The sequence below is a fragment of the Falco rusticolus genome, chromosome 4, assembly GCF_015220075.1.
Source record: "Falco rusticolus isolate bFalRus1 chromosome 4, bFalRus1.pri, whole genome shotgun sequence".
Taxonomy (NCBI): Eukaryota; Metazoa; Chordata; class Aves; order Falconiformes; family Falconidae; genus Falco; species Falco rusticolus.
In genome coordinates, this window is record NC_051190.1 from 104,784,877 (window position 1) to 104,810,449 (window position 25,573).

Consider the following 25,573-nt stretch of genomic DNA (forward strand, 5'->3'; position numbering starts at 1 on the left):
CACACATTTTTTGCAGACTTCTCTCTAGCCAAGAAATCTTAATTCCACATTGCAAAGTTTTGAAAACTATTAATATTCCAAACATTATAATGGAGAGCACTTCTCCCCACCATCTATATGGAGACATATATTTATTATGTGCTGACAGGTAACTTTCACAAGACTCTCAGGGAGATCTGGTCCTTATTCTGTGAATTTATAAAAACTGGGCTGAAGGAGCCAGAAAACACAACTGTATTTTATTATTATTTAAATAATGAATTTGTGATAGCATTTTACTCCGAAGCGATGGTAAGCCTTCGGGCAAATACCTCCTTCAGTAAAGGTTTGAAAATTATTTTTGTTTAAATAGCAGCTGGTCTTGCCTATACGGACTTAAATGAGCCATGTGGAGACAAACTTGTTTCAGTTTGGGTAAGAAAGATTAAAAAACATTAGTTCTTGTTAATATCCATTTTGGTCCCTCTACACAGATGGGAAAAATAACATTAAATTACCATGCTTACATACAGTCAATACCAGACACCCAATAAAGCACAAATTCAAAGCCCTGCTCATAATGCAACTGATGCACACAGTTCCAGCAGAACAGCTCAGCTGCAAGTTAGCCTGAAACAAAGGAGATTTACATTCATTTCTCCACTTTGCCACAGACTTCCTGTGTGACCTTGGACAAGTCACTTGTTTATTGCATGCTGCAGCTCCCCATCCCTAAAATGGGGAAAAAACATTTATTTCATAACCTGACAGCAATAAGCAGATTTACTATCAGGAGATGCTTAGATACAGAGGTCAAATAAATGACATAAAGAGAATAAACAGTACTTAAAGCTTTAATTAACTTCTGTTAAAGCTTTGGAAACTTCATCAGTGACAGAAGGCAAGCTTTGGCACAATTCTTGCAAGTGTTATCTACAAACAAAGATCAGGTCTGCCTATGCAGCAAGATGGAACTGTATTTTGACATCTGCAGGCAGTTGCAGACACAGACTTCCACGACCCAAAACAAAGACATGACATACTCCTCTGTCAACAACATATACAGAAGACCAGAAGTCAAAAGTCTCCAGGTACCTTCCCTGAGTTGCAGAACAAGAGTTATAACTTTCTGATATAATACAAAGTATGAGAAGAAATCACCAGGTACTCTCTCAAAAGATTTTAAATACTAAGCCTAAACAGTTATTCCCCAACTCATACTAACCACTAACCACCTTCTGAACTTGAAAGCCACATTTAACTTTCAAAACTTGGTATTAATATCAGAAGTCAAATCATCTTGTGGACAACAGAAGTTAAGGCCTCTAAAGCGCCAGCCTACTGAAAAAGATGCAGAGGATTAAGAATCGTTCAGAAGCAGCCAAACACCACACATACAGTACATTAGGCCACTTATGAGGACAGCATTATCTCCATCAGGAACGCACAAATTTGTGACGAGTATTAAATCTACCTTTTTGGAAAACACCTTTGAGTCCAAAAATCTAATTTCTGAATGCAGGCCAGACTGTGTTTCCATGCACATATTCTGCACCTTTGTACAAGTAACTGTACCAGCCTATGTAAAGTCAAAATCAACACCCGGGGAAGGAGATATGAGGGGCAAAGGGACTACCAGAGATAATGAGAAGCAGTCAATAAAAGATTGACTTTTATATATAAATAAATAAATATATATATAAATAAAGAGCACAGGTAAGCATTTGGGAGACACAGGCAAGCTATGGAAAAAATCAGAAGCAAGGAAACTACTGATGGGAGAGGAAGTTCTGGGATAAACTACCCCCCATATTACCCACATATATGTAAAAACCACACAGCTGCTCAATCACAGGGCGTTGACTCTGCTTGTGTGTTTTGGTTTGGGTTTTTTTGTTTGGTTTTTATAAACAGGTGATCTGTAGGTTACACACACTAAAATAGGGTCACTGCAACTTACAAAATTAAAAACGAAACTGATTAGTTTATAAGCTATTTTCTTTGAAATAAAATGGTTTTCATTATTCATAATTGCATCTTATATGCATCTTATATGCAAGAATAAGCCAATTCTTACTAAAATCCATTTATAACCTAAAGCTTTTTCTTTCACTGTGCAGAGCTGCTCTGGGATGTGTTAAATATCCTGAACTCCCATTACTGCAGTAAGACTGGAAGAAGAACAGCACTTTGCAACGAGGCCAAAAATTAAAGCATGGCCAACAACAAACTGCTATCAAACGCTAGGCACAGAACAGGGGAAAAGAAAAAGATCATGGTGAGGAGTGTACGAACACAAGTCCAGCAGAAAAAAAGAATATGATGTTTCCAACATAACACAGGATACAGTTTCAGACACACATTTTCAAACGAGACTTCTGAGACTTTGGCACCCCTGAAGTTGACAGCCGAATACCTCGTATCATAGATAGCTCCCTGAATATGTAAATATTGAGATTAGTCTTGCAGGAGAGAGTGAGATGCCTAACAAGGGAGGACTGCCCTCCACTCCAGTGACACCTGAAAAAAGTCTGTAGAGGGACAAATGCAGCAAAGAGATGAGGAGCTGAAGGTCAGAGGAAAGGTGAGGCTAATCAAAATCATGAAGGCAGGAAATTGAAACTAAGTTCTGGAACTATGTGTTTAATACCCCCCCTCACAGCATACTAATAACATTCGTATGAAAGAAAAATAAATAAATAAAAAAAGCAGCGACACTCTTAGCAGGCTTCCCCAGAGCAAATTTTGGCAACCATAAACATCATGCAGCAACCCGGGTGTCTCACTTGCTTAATCTCCTCACAATCACAAATTGACTATTTCCTTTTTCCACAAGAGGTGAACTTTCCCCATAATTGCGATAGCTGAAACTCATCTCACTGTTGTGGCAACCGGCACCTGCCTACCCTTTCACAAACCAGCTGCTACAGAAGCAAACTCAGTGCTTGACTGTGCAAGTGGAACCTCATTAGCCATAAGCAAAGCTGCTCTCCTTCACTTTCAACACTGTCTTTACTGAAGTAGGATGACTTCACCCCAAGATGAGCAATACCAAAACTCCTTTGGTCACACACATGCACAAACCCCTCCATTCATGTTTTCCTACTTATCAAGGTATTAAGAGACCATAACAATTACACCAGTTTCATGTATTATTTGCAAGAACTGCCAGCCAGCCCTCACTGTCACCCATTTGAATGTTGGAATGAATACAGAATACTTGTAATTGCATTATGGGCAAAGATTAATCATCATTACTTGTACTATGAACTAATTTTTGCCATAAGAAATACTTTTAAAGGCTGAAACAACACAAACTCACTATGCGGGCCTTGAAGCATGTTATCCTCAATGGTCTATGTAGTTAAAAAAAGAAAAATCAAAACCATATTCTATTTTGACAGGTAGTCTGCCAGCTCATCTTTACCTGTGAATAATGCCAATTGAAGCAAGGACAAATTAGGGTTCTAATACTATCTACATCAACCTTTAGATGAAACCTGCAATCTGACATACTTGTATACTATCACAACTTTTGGATAGATTAGCTAAGTTCACACTGCAGTCCCAGCACCTTGATCATCCAGACTCAGTTATTCCGAGAACAAGCCACAGTGCTTTTCTGAGCTGTGCTTCTGGATTTCTTTCCCATGAAAATCAGGTTATGGGAGGAGGAGGAAGGGAAAGCATGTGGACTTCATCCTGACACAGAGCCAGGATGCAGGCAGGACAGTCACCTCCAGCCCAAAAGCTAGAAGCTCTTGTAATATTCTGTTAACTATTACTGCCACAGCTAAAGATTTCCGAGCTCATTGGTTATTTTCCAAACAACACAAAAATCTCAGTATTAGCCTAAACCACTACTCATATGCCTCATCCCATCACTCCTTTCATTAATTATGATCCTTGGGACTGGTACCAAAACAATGGCTCTGGACCTGTCAGGCTAACTCTTGTGCTAACGTCTCCCTGCAGACTAACAGAGGCAAAAAGCTTCAATGAAAAGGTTCATATGCATTTGTAGGTGACATCTCAATACTAAAAATACCAACTTAAATAGTTACTTATAAACAGAATTTTCTGATTTCTGCTCTTACCAACATCAAAAGACCACAAACCTCAGCCACAGCAAGAAGACAGGAACAAAGCTGTGCTTTAGCAACTACGGTGAACACAGACCGGAGCAAAAGCCACTTTCCTCTTGAATAAATAAGCACAACCAAGTATTTTACACTACTACTGTCTCCTCTTCAAACACAAAGAGGCTCAGGCCACCATGCAATGAACCAAATGAACCTGCTAGATGTTTTAAACAAATGGTACAAGTTTCAAAAACACACTTAAAAACAAGCTGCTTTATAAAGGCCAACAGAATATCCCTGCTTTTTATTTCATCAGCGAACACGTGCTCCTGTAAAGCACCCACTGAGAGACAAATTCACAGTTCTCTTCTGCTCCAAGTTACTGTTCACAACAGAACTCTCCGAGCTAAAAAGCTCGTTAGCATTTTACTATTCTCTGTTTCTTTGGCAGGTCTCTTATTTATCTAAGATTAGTGCAATCAGGCATTACATTTATAAACCAGAAAAAAAAAAACCAAAACAAGGAGAAAGTTTTCACACTCTTCTTTATAGGCCAGTTTTGGAAACATACACACAAAGCAGTATAACAAATTGAAATGCAATTGTTAAAAAAAAAACCCCAAACCAAAACAATGCCCAAAACAAACAGAATACCTCTATCAAAACACTTATAATCACTGGAGGCCTCCCCACCTGGAAACTAATGTCATCCAAGCATTCACAAAAAGTACTGTTGGCCACCTAAACAGTTGTTGCTCTGCTCTCTAGCTACAACACACACAGGCACACCTCAGCCCCCCTCTGCCTGCCTGCTGCCCCCCACCCCCCACGTAAGGAACTGACACCAACCTGCAGTTGGGAGGTGGATCTAAGGTGATGTCGGCCAATTCCTTCTGAATCCTGTGGCAATAAAAGCGAGAAGGAACAAAGGTAAGTCACTGTGTAGGACACCAGTTAACGCATATGCCTTACAGACATACCGTCTCTGTGAGTTTGCAACACTACGTAAGACAGAGGCACTCTCAGCTGCAGCCTCCCACCGGTCCAAACACACTAAGCAGGACAGGCATCCTGTTACAGAGACAGGCAGAAAAGCAGACAGGCGCAGTGCACTGAACACAGACAGGTGCACTGTTGTATGCTCCCGTAAAGATGCCAACCACACAGGGACAGTGGAAAAGACTGTCTGCTTTATCCCGCCAACCAGCCTGTAAATGAGGGAAAACCTCTGCAAATGTGATGCACCAAGTGCTAGGAGGAAACTGCAGTCTGAAAAGGAATTTTGTCCTGCTGGATGGAGAGAAACAGTCACTGCCAAACTGACTAGCCTCCCCTCCCCCAGCTTCCCATCACTATCCTGAGAAAAAACACCTGCCTCAAAGGAGTGAATAACGGCGCCGTTCCCAAGGACACTTAAAGGAAGGTGAATATCTCTTCCTAAGGTTCCTGCACATTCCTGCCACCTTCAATTCTCCCCTCTCTTCTCCCTCAGCTGCCACACAACATCTCCACGTCCTCTCCCGCAGGACTCCAGACACTCCCTCTCTTCACCATGTTCAGACAACACCCTGTCCTCCCTGCCCAGAGTATTCCGGGCCCACGCTGCTTTTGCCACAAAACGCCCAGCCAGCTATCATCCCCTTTCCTGAAGTCCCATTACTGTCACTCAGGCTTCCCCTCCAGATTTCCCCACCCAGCACTCGGTCTGCCTCTCTTCTCCTTCAAACTCAGCCAGCATCTTCTGCCTCTCTTCCACCTGTCATACATGAGAACCACAGTCTTTTCATATTAGGCAGTTTACAATCTTCTTTTTGAAATAGTTAAGGGCACAACACACAAACACCGCTTGGCACTGTATCAGTTTGCCACGGAAACCTGCAGAGCAGAGATCGGGAATAACCAAACTGCCTGAATTCTACAAAGCCAAAGAGAATGTGGTTGCAACAACAGCACATTTGCATAAAACCCCGGTCACTCTTGACACCTACAGATATAACCTCTCTGTGCCGCCTGGCAAAGTTGTTCAGTGAGAAGGTTTAGTCTTCTTACTGAAGTACTTCAAGTTTGCTTGAGAACTTCCATTTGACAGCATAGCTCCCCGGAGGCAGGATGGTGCTGATTTCAGGTGAAACACAGAATAAACAAGAAAGGGTAACAATTTCTTTTAAAAAACCCAACTGAGTGGCTCCAAGAGTCTGTCCAGGTGAAGAAAACTGACTGATGTAGCTGTTCTGGAATTACTATTCTATGGAGGCATCTCTCCCCCATGTAGACATTATTCTAGAATAAAAATTGTTTCATTCTCAAAAAACAAACCAACCCACTCAGTGCTGTAAGCAACAAGTATTGTGGACATTCTGCTCTAAAAGTGGACTGCTGTGGATTATTTATTCTAGTCAACACCCAACCATACACAGAAAATTCAATATAAGTGAGGAGCGGACAGAAAAGCAGTAATACATTTGGTGGAAAAGATTTGTGACTGTATTACACCACTTGTACTGGAGTGCACTCCCCCAGTGCAAGCAAACTGAAAACCTTCACAAACATCAATTAATCCCCGAAGCAGTCGTGGAAATAAAAAACCCCACCACCACTCTAAATCAATTGCAACCTACAGAGAGGTAAATTGACACTGAAATGCAACGCCTTACTCAGGACCACATAGCTCCCAGGAACAGAGGAGGAATTAAGGTCCTACATGCCAATCCCACACCATCTTTATAAGTGATGCCAATAAGGAAAAAGGAAAAGACAGTGGAAATAATTAAGGGACAGAATAACAGCCCGGAGGAAGAAAAGACAGGAAAATATTTGGGATGGAACAGAGGAAGAAGCAGGAAGAGAGACAAGAGATCCCAGAGAAGTTGGGCTTCTCGTACCGAGACACTGAAAAAAGTGAGACAATGGCAGTTTCATGTGGAAAGGTTGAGCATAAGGGCTAGAGATGAGGAATGGGAGCAGCAATGGAGCAGTGGGGGAACAGAGCAAAATAAAATGAGGAAGGAGACAAGAAGCAGCGAATCAGTGTGAAAACTGACTGCAGCCTCACCTCTTGGCACTGGTAGATAGCAGCTTAGAGTTTTTACTCATGCTGACTTTGCTTTCCTTCTTCTTAGGCGTGCTTGTTTCTTTCTCTGTCTGTTGGTTGGAGGATGAAGATGAGGAGGAGCTGGTGCTGGCCCTCGAATCGTCATCCGACATAGCGACCCCCCCACCACACACCCCAACCTGGAGAGGAGACACCATGGGGCGTGGGGAACAAACAGTGAGCACAAACACACACAGAGAAAGGCTGCTGACAATCTCACTCTGTGTTTGGGTCATGCCTTTTAAAGGCTCCTCATGTCTCACTCTCCTCTTCAGGCCCTACAGTAGAAACAGGACGAGCAGTAGCCTCCTCTGCACTAGTAACACCGAGGAGCAGGAGGAAAGGGACTTTTAAAGCTTCCTCTCGGAAAGCAAGTGCAAAATGAGAGAAGAGACCGGAACGGGGATGACTGTGAGGATCAGGGAAGCTCAAAGCAATTCCTTCTTATCTCCCCCAAACTGTACGTGCAAGAGGAGCCATCACCACCCACCACTATCCAGCCTAGGGGTGAAGGAGATAAAAATGGAACAGCTCTGGTCCCTTGGGTTCCTGGGAGGCACGTGGGGGAGGCGGGAGGGACGGGGCTGGGGGGCAACCGCTGGCAGCACTGCAATGGAAGTGGGGCATCGATGGCAACAGGGGGGAGACCCCGAAGGCACAGCTGCGACCTGCAGTGGGGAAAGCCCTGCCGGCGGATGGAGTGTTGGGGGGGGGGAGGGGGGGGGAATGAAGGGGAGCAGTTAAGCAGGGAGTGGGGTGCACGGAGGGGACCCACCGAGGCCCACTGCACCAAGGGGCACGCCAGCAAAGCAAGAAGGGAACACGGGTCTGTCCTGGGGAGGTGTGGGGCTGGGGGGGTCAGGAAGAGAAGAGCCAAGGCCTACAAGGGGTGAGAGCGGAGGGCCTGGGGAGGCCGGCGGCAGGGAGGGGGGCAGCGGGGTGCCGGGGTGAGGCAGCACGGATTCATGCGGGCGCCTCGGAGGCACAGGGGAGCAGGGCGAGCATGGTAGGCTACCGAGGGCAGGTCCGCACCCGAGAGGGGCGAGAAGCCGTCGGGAATGATGGCGGGGGGGCGACGGCGGGGGGGGGGGGGACAGGGCACCCCGGGAGAGTTAGGGTGGGAACGAGGGGGGCAGCCGCAGGCCCGGGGCGAGCGGCGGCGGGGCAGCGGCGGGCCGGGGACCAGCACACGGCTGCCTCCCCTCCCAGGGCCACCGGCCCCCGGGGAGCTCCCCTGCCCCCGCCGGGCCGCCCCTCCGCCTGGCGAGAGCCGGGGACAGGGGGGGCCGGCCGAGCTCCCTCCGCCGCGGGCCCGCAGGGCCGAGCGGCGAGGGGCCGGGGGGGGACATAGCCGGTACCTGACAGCCCCGGGCACGATCCCCCTGCCCCGCCGGCTCCGCCGCCTCCCGCCCCATCGCCGGGCCGCGGCCGGCCCTGCCCCTCGCCCCTGCCCCCGGGGCCGGCGGGGGGGGCGGCGGGGGGTGCCCCGTCCCCCTACCTCTCCCTTTGTGTCTGGCTGCTCCTCCTCGGTGCGGCTGGGCCTGGCCACTCGTGTCTCTCTCGCTGGGAGAGAAGCGGAAGTGCTGCAACAGCAACTATTAAACAGGCAATGGCTTCCCTGGCTGCCTCCCCCACCGCCGAGCGGGGCGGAGGGGCCGGGGCGCCACCCGCCGCCGCCTCGCACGGAGCGGGGCCCCGGGGCGGGGGGGCAGGCGGCGGAGCCCCCGCTCCGGGGCTGGAGGGGGGATCCCGGCAGCTACAGTGCCCCAGTCCCGTGTCCTGTCGTCTGTTCGTTTCCCCCCCCCCCCGGCGGGTGCTAGGGAAGGAAAAAAGGAGCGCTTGGAGGGGGACGTGAGTTTTTAATGGAGACCCTCTGGAAAGTAACCGGCAGGGGTGTCAAGGGGGGAGGGATAAACGCCCTCCCCGGCTGCGCTTCTGCTTCCGTACGGGAGCCCCCCAGGGACGCGGTCCAGGCAGGTGGCTGGGCAGGGGGCAAGATCCTGGGCTGCTTTTTTAAGGTTGAGAGGGGGTTATCAGGCTTGGCGGCGGGGGGGCTGTGGGGGGGAGGCTGCTTGCTTTCCTCCTCTTACAACTGTTTCAACCCCAAAGCTTCTCCTCTGCCTCACCTGCTTTGTCCCTCCGGCAGCAGCAGCAACTTCTCACCTGTCTCAGTTGGAAAGCAATAAGGAGAAGGGAAAAGGAGGAAAAAAAAAAAAAAAAAAAAGCCCAGCCCAAAGCCCCCCCCCCCCCCCCCAGCAAGCCAGAAGGAATCCCCGGCATCTCTCCCGTCTCTCACCTGTTTCAGCCCTCAAGCAGCAGCTGTGTCCTCCCTTCCCTCCCCCGGCTCAGCCCTGAACCAGCAGCAGGAGCAGCCGCTTCCCACTCGCCCTCGCCCGGAGTTCAGGATTCCATTGTCCCCCACACTGCACTTGGTGACATCACTGACACACAAAGAAGGGGCACTTCGTGATGTCATCAACGCATGCTGGGAGAGAAAACAAAATCCCGGGCTTGGCAGCAACAGCACGACTCCCCTCAACCCCCCGCTCCCCTTCGATTTTCCGATGGTGAAAGTATTAGGGATTTTTTTTTTCCTCCCCCCCCCCCGAGTCCCATGATGGGGAGCCCGTCTGCGGGAAGGGCGCAGCGGCGTTCAGCCGGCTGGCTGCTACCGCATTGTATTCGCGAGGCGCTTTACTCCTCTCCCCGAAATCGTGGCTGTCGATGCCTCGCTCCCTGTCCACCCATCGGAGAAAAGTGATGTGGCCGGAGCCACCCGGCGCGGCGCCCCCGGCCCACGCGCGGGCGCAGGGGCAGCCCCCGCCCCGGGGGGCCGCCGCGGCTCTTCCCGGAGGTGCGGGACCCACTCGCGAAGGGACAATAGGGACCAGCGTTCCCACCGGCCTCAGCCGGGGCAGGTTTGGCTCGGTGCCGCCGGTTTCCACAGCCTATCGAGGGATCGCCTATCGAATTATTCGGTGTCTTCAGTGACCGAAAATACAATGACTGTCACCGCCGCGCATCATGATAATGGACAGGAGTTCGTATTTTCATCCTTCCTCCCGCGGGAGGACCTCGAGGTGATCCGCAGGCACACGGCTGGTGCCTCGACAGAGCGCTGTCACGACATGACGCTTTGGGAGTCCCGGGGGTTCACTTACAAAACCGAGGCCGCCGGAGCGGCGGGGGACGGGGGGCGGCCCGGCCCGGCGGGACATCCCGGAGCTGGACATCCCCGCTGCGTAGCGACCGGCGGGGGGGGGGGGGGGTGGGGGCAGCCGAGGCCAGCTCCTCCCGGAGCCCCCGCTGCCCGTCCCCGGAGCCGCCGCGGGGCCGGGCCCGGGGCTCCCTCCCGCCGGTGGGGCGGCGCTGCAGCCGGCCCCGGCGCCAAAATGGCCCCAGCGGGCGGCGGCCCACGGGCACACGGTGGGTCCCCCCACCGCCTTGGGGGGGTCGGCGGGCCCAGGTCCAGCCGGGGGACGCCTTGCCGAGGCCCCGCGGCTTCCTTCGGGCGCCCGTGGGACCCGGGTGTGTGCCCGCGGCGGGACGGGCGGTGCGAGGCCGGCCCCCGAGCAGGAGCGTTCCAGGAGGACCCTGACCCTTAGCAAGGGCGCAGGCTTGAGCAGGCACAAAACCCTAAAGGTTGGGTCGCGGCGTGGATGCCCGTGGCTTTTTTAGGGGCACTTGGGACCCGAAGAAAAGGGGCGTTTGGGCCAGCAGTGAGCAGGAGAGCCTGGGGATGCTGAGCCTCTCCTCCGTGGGACAGCAGCATCACATGTCTGTGACTCCCCACGAGGATCTGGTTGTGGCGCTGATCTTTCCCCATTTATATCCAATAATAATCTGAGCCAGAGGTACCCCTGGAGGGGACACCCGTGCAGGGATACTCTTTCCCTTTGTCACTCTCTCATCTCTTTCCTTGGACCTCTGTCTGCATCTGCTGCTTCTCTCTCCTCATTCTCATCCCTCAACCTTTGCATGCGTCTCAGCAGCACCTCATTTCACCTGGGGCAAGCCCCAAACTACCTTCGCTCCTCACAGACTTGCTGCCCAGTCTCCGGTGTGGCTGAGGCTGCGCAGTGTGTCATCAGTGACACCGAGAGTCACCCTGACAAAAGGAGGAATTCCACTGTGGTGTCACACTTCCTGGTCTTTGGATGGGGTTTTTTGGTTTTGGGAGGGTTTTTCCTCTTCAGCCTTTATCACCTGTGGTACCACGTATTAGGCCTCGGTGGATTGTCCTCCAAAAGCAGCTTACTGGCAGAGCCAACCTGTCTAGTTTGATCTGTGGGAATGACACTTGGGAAGTGACCATGGTCATCCTTCCCTCCAGTAACTGTGGAGCTTTGACATCTCCACTGTTGACAACAGCCTCGCAGTCACATAATAAATTTCATGAAAACTGGCATTTAGATAAAGGTGGGTGGTCTGATCACTTCATTCCCCTCGTAGACAAAAAGGGGCAGAATTCAGCTCCTATATACTTAACAGCAACCAGCTGCACTGTCAGTGCTCTAACTAACCCGTGGGGCTGCAGAGGATGGAGCTGGTGGTAAGGTGATACATGCCAGGTGACAAATGCAGGAAAGGAGAGGACACAAAGCAAGGTGACAAGGCTTCACAAATTTCACTTTTGTGGAACAACTTTTTTAGACCAGAAAATCTTCACTTTCACCACAAACCTCTGGCGCTTTCCTTTTATCACAGGAAACCTGCACCAAAGTCGAATGAGACAACTGATATTAATAATGAAAGCCCTCCACTTGTGTAATAAGGAGCAGGGAAAGCTTCAAGATTGTTACAAAATCACACATGCACTTTTCCTTTATTATGTTAATAACCTTGGTAGGGGGTTATCTGTAGACTGACCTTTTCTGCAGCACACAATCCTTGGTAACCCTGTTTAAAGTAACAATGCGATAACCAGCAGCAGTGGCTATTTACTTTGAAGCCTACCCAAAAATGCATTTGCTGAAAGCACTTACTAATGTTGCTTGAGCAGCTGTTGCAGTGGCAACTCTCATTTTATGACTCACCTCCTGTAGGGGTCATGACTAGGACCGGGCAATGGGCTGTTGCTGTTTTGTGCTAGCCATGCCATACCCATAGCCCGAGAGAGAGAGAGGGAGCCAAGAAGCTAACCTCTGTGCCCAGAAACGTTTTTTGCAGCTTGCCTTGCTCCCACTCATGATTGTCCTTTCAGCGCTGCACAGACACCACAGAACTGCAAAAGACTGTAGAGCATGAACCATTTTCCAGCAAACAGGAAAACTAGCTCCTCTAATTAATCTCTTTCCATCTTGGGAATTTTGACAAAACCTCACTGATCTGCTTCTGTTTGTTTTCTGTAAAGTGTGCGCACTGTATTGGGTAAGCTTTCCTTCTTATCAGTGCTTCCTCTTGTCTTTTTTTTTTTTTTTGCCAAGTTGTGTGAAGGACTTGCAGAGGAAAACTGACCCAGATTATTCATTTTCCCTGTGCCCCAAGCTTTTTTAATCGATGGCGCTAGCTCAGTGTAGCAAATGAATAGGATTACTCACTTCTCCCTCTGGATGGAGTTTGGAGGAGGCTGCAAAGCTAGATGACTAGAATCGAGTTGTCTTTGGGGCTTTGAGCTTAATTCACAACAGAGGCCAGCCAATTCAAATCGCTCTGAGCCTTCTGCTAAAGGAAGGTGACTGGGATTAGTCCCTTTGTACCATCTCAGTTCCAGATAAATTTTCAGCATTATTCCTGGCTGATCTGTTTGGGTCTAAGCCAAAGCCCCTTATATTTCCACCAATTCCAGTGAGTTTTGCGTCAGGCCTTTTGTGGGGAGCAAAAGAGAAGTGATCATCTGTTAGGCTCTCCTGATGTCAGCTCGCTGGTAATGTCACGCTTGCAAGTGACAGCAGCAAAGCCAGAAACATGCTGATATCTCACACAGGCCTGTGATGACACACTTTGTCCTTTTTGCATGACCCTGTGATACAAGGTGAGGTAGCAAGGAAAAGCTATGATAAGCTCAGGACTTATGACACAGCTATTTGAATAAAGCTAGGGGAAAACTCTGAATCGGGCCAAAAGAGGAAGGAACTGCATTCAAATGAGAGAATATGTAACAGAGAAAACATAAATGGCTCATTTATGTGACATAAGGGTAGTGAATTTATGGGCTCACCTTTCAGTTTCCTGCTCACAACTATCTGGCCATAACTTAATGATGCAGTCCAACTTTCCTTGCTGTAATTTTCTCACACAATACAGCTCTTAGTCCTTAGAGTTATATTTTTTTCAGTTCCTTATAGAAGAATGAAAGGGTCTACAAGCAGAAAAAGACTTGTTTCCTCTCCTTTTATTCCAGTGCCAAAGAGGACTTAGTTGTGGAAGCAAAAGTTCTAGGTCTCATTGTCAGACCTCTACTATTTTCTACTTGGTTTTGGTTTTGTTTGAGACTAGTCTTGGGAGCCATCCGAAGGCCTTGGCGAGAGGCTGTTGTGTAGGCAGAAAGACTTGAGACCTTTTACATGTTTTGGCCTTATTAAATAAGTCCTGGCCAAACGCCCACAGAGGTGAAGAGTGGCTGGCAATTAATTCCAAAAGCTTATGCAGTGAAGTACAGCTGCGTATAACTTTACGTATCTTGTACCTCTACCGTGCTTCTTTTATGCCTCTCCTGGTATACGGTCTGGTTCATTTTGGTAACTGAAAAACCGGAGATGCTCAGATCAATTCAGTTTCACAGTATCATAAGAAGTTTCATGCGATATATTTCCAGGGGTTTCTGCCTTGCTTCCAGGTTGAGCCTTAAAATTGCTTTACCTTGAAGACAGGATGATTCACTGCTTTCTCAGTTTGCCCGATCTATAGCTAGTGTGATCAGGACTGAGAGATAGGTGATGCTTTCCCTGTCTGTGTCTTTAGCAGTGACTTCATATTTCTGATCCTCACTTTCCCTCCTGTGAAAGGAGAGAATGATGCTAATCAGGAATTAGACTGAAAGTGTAAATAGAGGTGCACATATAGATTTCACCTCTAGCTACTCATTAGACTTTTCTGTTGCCTCCTTTTGGTGCCTGACGGATTCTACAGAATGCTGCCTCCTCAGCAGTCTCTGTGCTTTCTCTGGGCTTCGCAGTAGCTGGCTCTGCTTTTCTTCTGTTTCTGCAGCACACAGGCTCCCTGGATTGCTGTGTCCCAGACTACTTGATTTTTTCTCTTCTGGCACTGCATGCTCCCCTAGTTCAGCTGGTTTTCCTGTTCCTGCCTCTTTTTCAGTTTACAGAAACTGCTGCTTTATTGATCGTCATCAGCTCTGCATTTCTACATACTACTTTTTCTTGGCAGCAGTACTCAGGTCCTGAAGAAACTCAGAAAGTGGAGTGATTATACCAGATTAAGCAGTAGATGGAATGTTACCAATCAGTCCTGTCCTAGGAAAGCTCCCAGGGCAATGGCATTCCTATTGGCAAAACCTCTGGGAGAGGTGAAAGGTGTTGGCCAACATGACCCAGACATAAGGACTCCTGGAGGCAATGCATCAAACAGCAGCAAATTTGCTATTTTTGCCACTCTTCTCCTGCTAACTTGCAGGAGATTCCAACTTGACGTTTAAAGTTGTGTTTCCTTTTTATTTGTTACCACTAAATGGTCAATGGTAATGGCCACTGCTGGACCAAATCCGTAGCTGAAGCTTTGCACTACAGTAATAAATGGTGCTATGCTGGCATAATGCCAGGCTTAGCCCAGGAAAAGCCAGTCTGAAAGACTGTTTTGCCAGTGCAGACTGCACCTCCTGATGTTGCATTTTGCCTGTACAACTGTCTTGCCTCCACAGCTATCCCAAGAGATCTTTTTCTGGTGTAAGCTTAACCTCAGAGTGTCCCTGTCTTGGAACAGAGTAGTCAGAGAGGAGGACTGCTGGGGATGGCTGACTAATAGTGTATACTCATAATATATGTCTCTGCCTGTGTAGGGTGCTTTGATAAATTCATATGAAAAGGACAGTATTTTTCATACGGTCACCAGAATATTACAGGTTGTCCATAGGCTCTGAAGACGTACCCTGCAAAATCACTCATTGTGGAGACAGGGCTCTGCAATAAGGCATATAAATTGTCAGTCAATTGTACTGAATGGGCTATTTAAGAACTCAGCAATAAGTGGACAAAGTAATTTTCCTAATATCCAAGACAAAACGGTTTCACACCGTATAAATAATACCTACAGTCCTTTCTTTTTGCCCTTTCAAATATTTCTCAGTGTCACAGTATGGGTCACTCTGGATCAGATGGGTTAGCACAAGAAAATCTGCTTTGCTTGCTCGTACACTGAATTGGTAATATTCTCCTTCTAGTTTATTCTTTTTACTAAAAAATGAGAGATTCCCTGTCTGCTGCAATTCTGTGGATTTGTAAATCCACGTGGGGAAAAAATCCACATGTCCTAACTTCTCAGAAAATGTATTTAGTGAGAATTTCAATTGAATCTTTCAACCTCTGCCTCCTCATCTAACAAAGGTTCTTCTCAACAGAGAAGGATCAGGAGAGGTGTTCAGGGCTCAGTAATTTCACTCTGTGGCTTGACTACAGTTCAAGACTTCAATGGTCTTCAACTGCAATTTTTCTCCCTAGGCCTCCTTATTATTAGAGCCCTTCAAAAGGAAGCAATAGAATCACTCAGACTTTTACAGATCCCTGATGCTGCATTCTTGAGAAACCAGGGTATAGCACTTCTTTTCTTCTTTTTTGTCTGACCAGCACACAGAAGCAAAGAATAGAATATGCATCTGATTGTTAACCATTACTTATATTTAACACTTGAATCATATATTTTTTCATATTTATTGAGGGATAAAGCATTCTTAGTTTCCCACGTAAAGTCCACAGTTAGAACAAAAAGGTGTATACTATTAAAAACTCCAGCATTAGAGAGCCCTTCATTTCGAATTCTTAAATGCCATTGTCTATTTTTTTCTTCCCGATATAGTCTGTGGTAACTCCCAGATTATGCCAAAGGTTACGGAAGTGTTCACAGCATGGACTAAAACTTTACACGTAATATTTTCTCATTATCCCTTCTTACCTTTATGATCGCAAAACTTCCATGTAGCATCTTCAGCGGTTGCTTACATGGAAGCATAAGGCTAGGAAACCTAAACAGTTCTGAATACTTGTCAAAGACTTTTTTTTGATGTTAAATAACCTTGTGTTGTTCTGTTCTGTTCCCGTACAATCATAACAGACGTCTTTGAAACGTGGCTTCTTGCTAAGCTAAAGAACGTCATGTCTATGGCCTGAAGGACAGCTAGATTTTTCAGGCTTTGTCCACACAGGCACATTTCACCCTTCCCATCAATACAACTCTATAGATACAGTTAAACAGACATAACCCTACCTGTGAACTCCTGTCCCAATGTAAAAACTGTCTCCAGTTCAACCAAAACCCTTTCCAGAGCAATATAAGTCAAAATTGGAAAAAGATTCACTTCTAGATTGTTCGCACGAGGAGCTATACCAATATAATTATGTAACATTACATAATATAATAACTTCTTTTGTTGCACAGACATGCTTTGGGAAACTTCACCCATGGTGTAATGAACTTGCTCTGCCAATCCTTTTACTCAACATTTCTGTTGAGTTAGAACTGGAATAGGAGGACCTTCCTTTGATGCTGTGTTTGTGAACCTTTCTCAAAGAATTCATTGCACCTTTTCTCCCCCTTTTCTTTCCCTCTCCCCATAGCCTGAAGCACTGTCTTTCTCCATGCTTGTCTGGCTGTGATTGTCTGCTTCTTTTTTACCTTTTCCACTTTTTCTTCTTTACACGCTTCCTTGTTCATGGCTTTTCTTCAGTTCCTGCAAGCGATTTTCTGAATTTTGGCCAATGTGTCCAGTCAGCCACATTTTTTTCTCCCATCTTCTCCAAGCAGGCAAAATGGACAATTAGTTCCTTCTTCCCCTTCCTTCCAGGTGGTATGGTGACTACTTCTTTAGCAAATGCTACTACATTAGTTCCTTCTCCTTATTTCCTGCTTCTTTCAGGCTTACAGGCTGCTGCTTTAAATGCCTTGCAAATGGGCATGGAAGCAGCTTTCTCTCAATGGACCAGTAACAGCAGATGCTCTATAGCCTCACTGGTCCACAGTGGCCTGTAGTTTGAGGGCCACTACCTATTGCGTCGGTTGGCATGATAAAAACAGGAGCCCTCTGGACAAGGACTTTTCCTTCTTACAGCATAACTGAGCTTTAGGCATTACCACAATATGAACAGGAGACAGTAATGTAACTGCAGAATTTTGATTCCTGGTTTGAGAGTTTTAACTTGGCTTTTTGAACAATACCCCAAGTCAAAAAGTATTTTTACAGACCCTGATTTAGTAAGACATCTACCAGCCTACAGACATATGGCTGGTAAGAATCCAGTCATGTGTATACGCTTAAAGCAGATCAGAAGGACATGCCTCCCATACAGAATGCGGTTCAAGGTGTCAGTAAAACTGCACAGCTCTGTGGCACTTCGGGTGGCAATCATACCACACCCTGGAAGGGTTTGTTTGCCAAACAGGTTGAAAAAAACAAAAGACAATGAACAACAGATGTCAAGAGTACTTCCTCTGCAAGGTATAGTCAGGAGGACAGAGAAAAATGTTTTCAGTTGCTCGTTAAAGATTTGCCCACAAATTGCTGTGTCCTCAAAAATGAGGTTTGCATTTCGATCTCTGAATTTATGTATCGAAACTACAAACTACAGTCAGTCTTTATGGGACCGACTGTTATGAAAGGCATATTCATCTTTTTTTAAAAGTCATCTTTTAAAAACGGCTAATAATGAAATGGAATATTACCATTTTTTCTAGGAATTTGTTGGCAAGGAAATTGGAGATTTTTCAAATAGCAGAGACAGGACTAACACCTTTCTAATGCCACTTCTAGATTCTGCCATTATTTTTGTTTTAAACATCTGCTAATCTCAGCAGATGCCCATTTATTTTTTGTTGATGTCGTAGAAAGATGACACTCAGCCTTCTAAATATACAGTGTCACACAGGACAAACAATGCAGTACAATCATCTGCAGTCTGGGAAACTGTGGGTTCATTTATCATTATAGTATTTCACCAGTTTACCTTTTATTTAAAGTCATCAGGCCTCATGCATTGACTGATGAAATCAATATGATTCTTTTCACTAGTTTAATCTGTTTCAAACCAAGCCATTGGATAGGAGCAGATTTTTGGAAGGAACTCGTTAGTGGAGATGCTGCTGCTTTCTGCAACTCCACGAGTGCCATCAGGACAATCCTTTAGTTGCCTTAATATCTCTGCTGCAGCCGTGGATTGTGCTGTGGCTGTGTTACCCAGGTATTGTGGGTTTCTTTAATTTAGCTGCCATGATCTCCGTTCAGTCATGTTTTTTCCCCTGCTGTGAAATATTGTTTTCCTGTCTTCTAGTTTCTGTGCTATTGGCAGCTCTTCCTCTCTGCTTATCAGAAAAGCAAGAGAGAGGACAGTGTCACACTCGAATGATTTTTTATAAGGTTGCGATATACTGTAGGTTTCACAATAAGATAGCCTGGCCAATGGAGTTTGTATATATAGAATTTTCAGTTTTGTTGCAGCTATGGGATTAGCTAGCATAGTAAAAGAAAAAAAGGAAAGAGAGGGATTCTGATTTTGCCTTGGCCTATCTCTATTGAGTTCAACAGGCTTACTCCAGATTTATGCTGGAATAGGCATAGTTCAGAGTCAAGCCCAATGGATCAGTTTACAGCGCTTTTGGAGGCATCAGTTTACTCAGTCACTTGGAAAATCTTACTCCCCTACTGCCAAAGATCTGGGACAATTCACAATTCTAATATATTTGGGGGTCTGCTCTGCGGTGTGTAGATGTGTTTGCTTAATAGAATTAGGAATCTGTAAAGTAAACTTCATATAGCAAGCCCTGCCCTCTCTTGTGCTCGAGGGCAAAGCAGAGAATAAGATGCAGAGGGAATTTCCTGCCCCTGTGCAAAGACGAAAAGCTCGTGTGTAGCAGAGCTGGGTATGGCCTTGCAGCCAGCCAGCGCTTGCCAGCCCTCAGACACAGACCCGAGCTCTTGTTCGTGGGGATGAACACCATGGGGTGCCAACAGCCTGCTGTGAGCAGGCCTGTCCTGACTGATGGGATTTCTCAGAGCAGAGCCCACACTGAACAGCACCTTCACTCCCTTTCATTGCACAGACAGGGTTCTGGTCTCTTCCCACTATAGATCTTCCCACTATAAATGGCTGAACGTACTACTCTGTAATGAGGCAGGCTTCAGCAAGCTTGTAGGTGGGGGGAAAAAGTCTGTTTTCTTCCTGTATCACTGGTAATTACATGAAGTAGGCTTATCAACTTCAACTGCACGCTACTACTGTAGCTTTTGTTCTAAGGAAAAGGACTCTGTGGTAAGTGAAAATAGAGAAATGTTGCTGTTTGGAGTTTCGTTGACAGATTTTTTTTGTCCTTCCCAAGGTGTGAAATTACACTTGGGCAGAAAGTGTCTGAACACTAGAATATGTCCTTTGGTGCCCTAAGTTTTTATGTCGGAACCCTGGCATAACTGGTGACGCAACATGCTGCAAGAACAAAAGTCTGTTGGCTGGAATCTGAACTGGTTTCCTAACCTGCTCCTGTGCACTGGTGGAGAAGCAGGCATCAGTCACAGACTTCTGTGCATCCTGGGTACGGTGCTTACAGGCAGGGCAGAACACATTTCTCAGAGTGCTGACCAGGGGGATAGGGTAAGAAAAAACAGCAGAAGTAAGAAACGAAAGGTAATAGAATTACAGGAAACAGGGCTGGAAGGGGTGTCAGGAGGCTAGATCGACTGTACTTGTGTAATTCCTGACAGATGTGATTAAAAAAAACCTCTTTGAAACGCATTACGGCCACAGAGCCACAGATACAATTTGTTAGAAACAAATCACTCTCTACATCTGCTAAATCTTAAAGCACCATTCCAGAGTGGTAGACAGCAATTTGAATCGCTGTACAAAAGTTCCTGTATCTTGTTTTATTTGAGTATGTATTAAGTATCTGTATAAAATATTTATCTACAGAACGGAAGAGTATAGGTATGCATGATTTTTGTAACGCTGTGCCAAGAAATGGAATTTTACTAGAGTAAAACAAGCTCATAACCAGCTTGAACAGCTTTCAGTTTTATGGGTGGATTTTGTGTTTAAGAAGTAGAAGTAAATAAAAGAAGAGAGAAAAAAAAAAAGAAAATTAACTCCTATGCAGCTAAATCTTCTTTAGGAAAGTATCAAGGCCAGGTCTTCTCATTAGTTTCTTTCTTCATTAGCACTGGAAGAACAAAGAACAGCATTTACTTTATATTCTAGAGATTAATTGAAGTGGGGGATGAAACACTGAAATTGAATTAGTAAATTATTAACCAATTTCTAAGTAATAAGAAATAATCTATTACAGAGTCTATCCCTCCATCTAGAGATTTGTCTCAAGCATTTGTCTTTAGGAGAGAAGGTGGAAGGAATAAGGGGACACAGCCTAGAGACAATCCATCAAGTCAGCTACTGGAACATTAATAATGGAGACCTTTGAACTTGGCAGATCTTCCAGAGATCTCTCTCTTAACTGTGACTTACAAATTGTCCCAGGGTTGCTGCTTAATCTAATGGCCTCTCTTAAATTTTTGCCCCACCCCACCCCCTGTTATTAAAAATGCTCCTGTTATAATCTCAGTAGCAGACCGTGAGAGCAACAGTGAACAAAGCGTGAACCTGGCTGTGTGTCAGCTCAGGAACTCCCTCCAGCCTGCAAACACTGCTCCACCCGCTCCGATTTTGGGCGAGCAGCGGTGCCAAGGCAGTGCTGGCAGGGTGGCGGCGGGGAAGCCGAGGTGCCGGCTGCTTGGATTTCTGAGGCTGCCTATGAACAACCAGGCTCTTTCTTCGTTTTTCAGTCAAACCTCACTTTGATAGCTGGAAGGCTTCCCCATCACTTATTTTTAAAAGTAAAACTCTGATTTACTTTTAGAAACCGTAGCAAGTCGCACAAGTGTCTGACTGAAACCAACAAGCTTACTGCACGTAGAGTTCTAAGAGGAAGGGTCTGGCTCTCCTGATGAAGACTTTTCAGTAGCCTTGTGGCATAAAGGTGCCTTGAAGCAGCTCGCAGGGGATGATTTTAGTCTGTCAGTCCCTCCTGGCCCCTGGTGTACAGGATGCACTTGCAGCATGCATGGAAATACTGGGGAGGAGGGGAGGAGAAGGCCTGTGGGGTGCTCACCAGCACCTCCATTCACAGCTTCCCAGTGGAGACTATGGATGTTCTAAACCGTGCCACCCGGTCCCCTGGTCTGGGAAGGGTTAAAGCCTTTACACCAGTTGTAAAGCTCCGTTCTTTGCCTGTACGGTGGTCTCCTGCTGCCTGCTTCGTATGTACATCTCTCAGCTCACAGCCCACAACACTTTGCAGATGGACACACACACAGAGTGTCTGCTCAGAAGAGCAAATGTGTCTTGCCTTGAAGTCAAACTGTCCTCCACAGTCTGCAGAGCCCTAGGAATGGCTTGATGAATTTTAGACATGGGAGGGGGTGGGCAGAAGTAGGATCTTTTGGAAAACTTCTGTGCTGTGGCACCCGAGCTGTTCCAGATTTCCCTGGCTGGGCTGCAAACTGACGTTGCTCTCCCTCAGACTTCTGCTTAGGCTTTAGTAAAAGCCCACAAGTAATGTACTAAATTCTTTACTCCCACCTCCAGTCTCAAATGAATAGCTTCTTGACTCCTTGTACCCTATGCACAGCTTTAATGGATGACTTGCCAGCTCCAGGGGTGAGCCTTTCTCCCCAGTTTCCTTCCCTGTGTGTCAACACTTATGTCTTCTCCCCACCCTTGACCATCCTCCAGGCTCTTCCAGGGCCTGCCAGGAGTGGGAAGTGGCAGAAGGACACAGGTGGAATTGTCCTGTGCCTGGGCTCACTTTCACCCGAAATGATGCTTCTTTTGTTCCATTTTAGCTACAGCTCTCAGCTCACGTTCAAGAGGGGTATGAATTCACTTTTTTCCCTTTCCCCCCTCCCTCCAAGTCAGTGTTGATGTGTAAACAAGGGAACAGCTACACACATCAAGCAGCTGGTTTACAGAGTATAACCAGCCTCTGAGAAAGAGAGGAAACTCGTGGACTTGTTCTCCTCGGCTTCACCACGTGATTGGGCTCTAAACCACGTCAGTCCCAAGGGCAGACCTGCAGTGATTGCCTGCTGTCTGGCGACACTGGCTAGTGATGATTTCTCAGCAGAGCTTTCACTTGGGAAACCTCATTCCTTCTTAAAATGCTCTCAAGATGCCATGCATGAAGAAGAGCTTCCGTAGCACCCACATCAAATGTGCTTCTGGATCTGACTCTCCCATCCCTCACACCTGGTGGATACTGTGCAAGGTTCTGCCCATCCTCCCAGTGTGTAAAAGATGTGCTGCATCTGTAAAACATAGATGGGGAGAGCCTGGACAAAATTGTTCTGACTACAATGCATTTGGTGCCCTCTCTCAACACTACCGTGTACTTACTTTTCCTCTACACCTCAGGGGCAAGGCTTATAGTCTCTGGAAAATTCTGTTTTCTCCTTCTTATATCCCAAGCCTTTTGAGTTAAACCATTACAAGGAAAGATACAGAGATAGCAAAGGAACAAGGGATTTTCTTGTAATTTTAGCATTTATTTCCTTCTTAAAGATGCAATTGTTTAAAATAAGTGATGTCCTGGCAAAGGCTAGTGTTATACTGTGCCAGACAATTTTATCATCCCAGCACATGAAGGCTCTAGCGTACCACATAAAGCTGCTTTGCTTTCCAACGTGCCAGTTTTTCAACGGAGACCTCCCTTGGCAGTGCCACGCTCCTCTCCGGAGTTTTCTTCCTTCAAAACTCTTCCCCCCCGCCGCCCCCAGCATCCTTCTGCCCTCCTGCAGGTACCAGCGGAGCCGAGCCGAGCCGAGCGGTGCCGCGCTGAGCTGTACCGCATGGCTCGGCTCCGGCTCAGCGACAGGAGAGGGAGCTCGCAGCGCACTGGCTTTAATCGGAGACTTAATTTAGCAATGCTGCAAAATTACCACGGCGGCGGAGGTGCCCATAGGGCCCTTCTCAAGTCCCTCCCAAAGGGAAAAAGGGAGTTTTATTTTGAGGTTGAGGTTAGGATGGAGAATTAAACTAAATGAAAGGGGACTTGAGAGGCGATGTGGCTGCTGGGAAGTGATGGAGCAGGTGGATCTTAATATGTATTTACGGTGCTAGCAGCGATGAATAAGATGCTTCCAGCAATAAATAACACCTTTGCTCTGATAGACGGGGGCAGGTTCACTGCTGGTGCAGGGTCCTCAGTTCAGCCGAGGTGTAAAGGGTTGTGACCGCTTACACTTGCACCGAATTTAGCTGTATATCTGCTAGGAGACCCGTGGAGGGAGCAATGCCATGCCAGAGGAAAAGTCTTTGTTTCCAAAAGTGAGACAGCAAAGCATCAACTACCAGTCCCATCATAAAATCACAAGACCAAAGGATTGTGCTCTCTTCTTTGTTATAAATTCAGGAGAAGGACATTCAAGTCCGTGCTGTTACGCGGTGCAATAGGAGCAGAATCTGGTGTCATGCACAAACTTTCTGCCACACGTTTTGGCCTGATGCAAGGCTGAGTCCAAGTTAACATCAAACTTCATGAAGTTAGGATGCTTTCCTGAAAAATTCCTCTTGAACTTGGAGGCACCACACTTTTTTTTTTTTTTTGCTTTCACTTTTTTTACTTTCTTCTCTGGGAAGTCAACTGAGGGCAGAATCTGGGAAAAATTCCCAGCTCATCAAAGCACCTTCCTGAAGTCATTTCTCCCTAAGGATGCAGAGGAAATCACAGCTTTCAGATTGCATTCATCAAGACAAAACTAACATCAGCTTTTATGGAGCTAAGCCACAAGGAAAACTATTGGTTTCACAGCAGTAGTGAGAGCAGGTTTGCATGACAGAATGGTAGGAGCAAGCCCTGCCTACCCTTGCACACAGCCTACTGGTGCAGTCCTGCAGCTGAGCTAGTCTTTAAAATGGACATTATGTTTCCTAGCGCAGACAGCCCTGTGGAAAGCTAATCTCCTAATATTGTAGTAATGGGTTCGAGAGAGATTTATTTTACAGTTCCCTAAGTGCTTGCATAATTCTCCTGTATAAATTCCATGAAAATTCCCAAATTTTAAATCCAGCAATCGCTCATGAGATACCTTTCTAAGGTAAAATATCCTCTCCTTATGTATAAGCTTGTGACCCTCATTATTACTGCACGTTGGGCCTGTGATTAGAGAAAAAGAGCCTACCACTTGAGCTGGAGGAAAAAGAATCTGGATTGGATTCAAAATATTTAGTGCCAAATTAAAGAACTTCCTGAGAAGCTATCCCAGACAGAGGGTTGTATCTTCCCTTGCTATGGAATAGGAGCAGCAATCTCTGCAGGCACAGAAAGCTTTCTGCAGATACAGCCCTGTGATACATTTAAACAGAATGAACCTCGTTCTTAAACCTATCGAAAAATGTTAGTGGAATCATGAACACTGACCTTAAAATGAAAAATGATTTGCAACCTTTGCAGAGGTGTCTTTATCATAGTGCCATAATTTAAAGTATTTTATCCACTCAGCTACACAATCTTACCATTCATTTGCAGTTGTCATTTTACCTACAAAAGAGTTCACCTAATATCCCCCAAAGCAAGAGAAACCTACCGAGTATTACAAGGGGGAAATTATTACTAGTATATTATAGAAAGGCTGTAAAGTTCAAACAGAGGGAGTTGTGTGTGCACACCATGTTTCATGCAAATGACACTTAATAGTTTAACACTGCATTATATTTTGCTTCCTGAATAAAAATGCTTCTTTAGTTATTTTTCTAATAATCTATGTAATTTTGGGGAACTAATTAAGGTAAACCATTTCCAACGTGCCTTTTTGGCTGCCTAGATCAAGTGGCCTGCTTTTCCGAAGTGCCGAGTACTGAAGCTATAGTAGTTGCTTAGCATTCCTTACTACACCTGGTCATTTTTATGTGGCCAGTATAAATTTAGGAACCCTATGTGAGCTACCTATGTGATATTTTTGGCTAAATTATTTTAAGTGTAAGTCCATAGCTCACAGTAGGAAAATTCAATCTAAGAAACATTTCTTGTAAGTTTATTTCTCCTCTCCCTTCCCCCCACCTTTCCAACTTGGCTGTAGGGAAAGATGCTGACCTACAAGACTTCCAATGTAAAGGTGTTTCTGTAGCTGCAGCAAAATGCTGATATTCTTGATTGCAAAAGGACCATGTGATGCATAATTAATCCACATACGGATAAGGATGTCTTGCAAGACTGGAAATGGAAGACTAATTAAGAGTACATATAACGCTGGATCCAACACACATGCTTCACTAGGACT

The 25,573-nt window shown here is 46.3% G+C and overlaps 1 protein-coding gene across 1 annotated transcript in view; it reads right to left on the bottom strand.

Annotated features, from left to right (window-relative positions):
* The window catches only part of LOC119146350 (ubiquitin-conjugating enzyme E2 E1), a 45,276-nt gene extending 35,648 nt beyond the window's left edge, over window positions 1-9,628 (bottom strand). Inside the window, exons 1-4 of the mRNA XM_037383853.1 lie at window positions 9,536-9,628; window positions 8,651-8,908; window positions 7,114-7,202; window positions 4,911-4,961 (exon numbers count right to left, since the gene is read on the bottom strand). Coding sequence (XP_037239750.1) covers window positions 4,911-4,961; window positions 7,114-7,202; window positions 8,651-8,908; window positions 9,536-9,628 — 491 coding nt within the window. The remainder of the gene's footprint in view (window positions 1-4,910; window positions 4,962-7,113; window positions 7,203-8,650; window positions 8,909-9,535) is intronic.
* Between the last annotated feature and the right edge of the window lie 15,945 nt (window positions 9,629-25,573).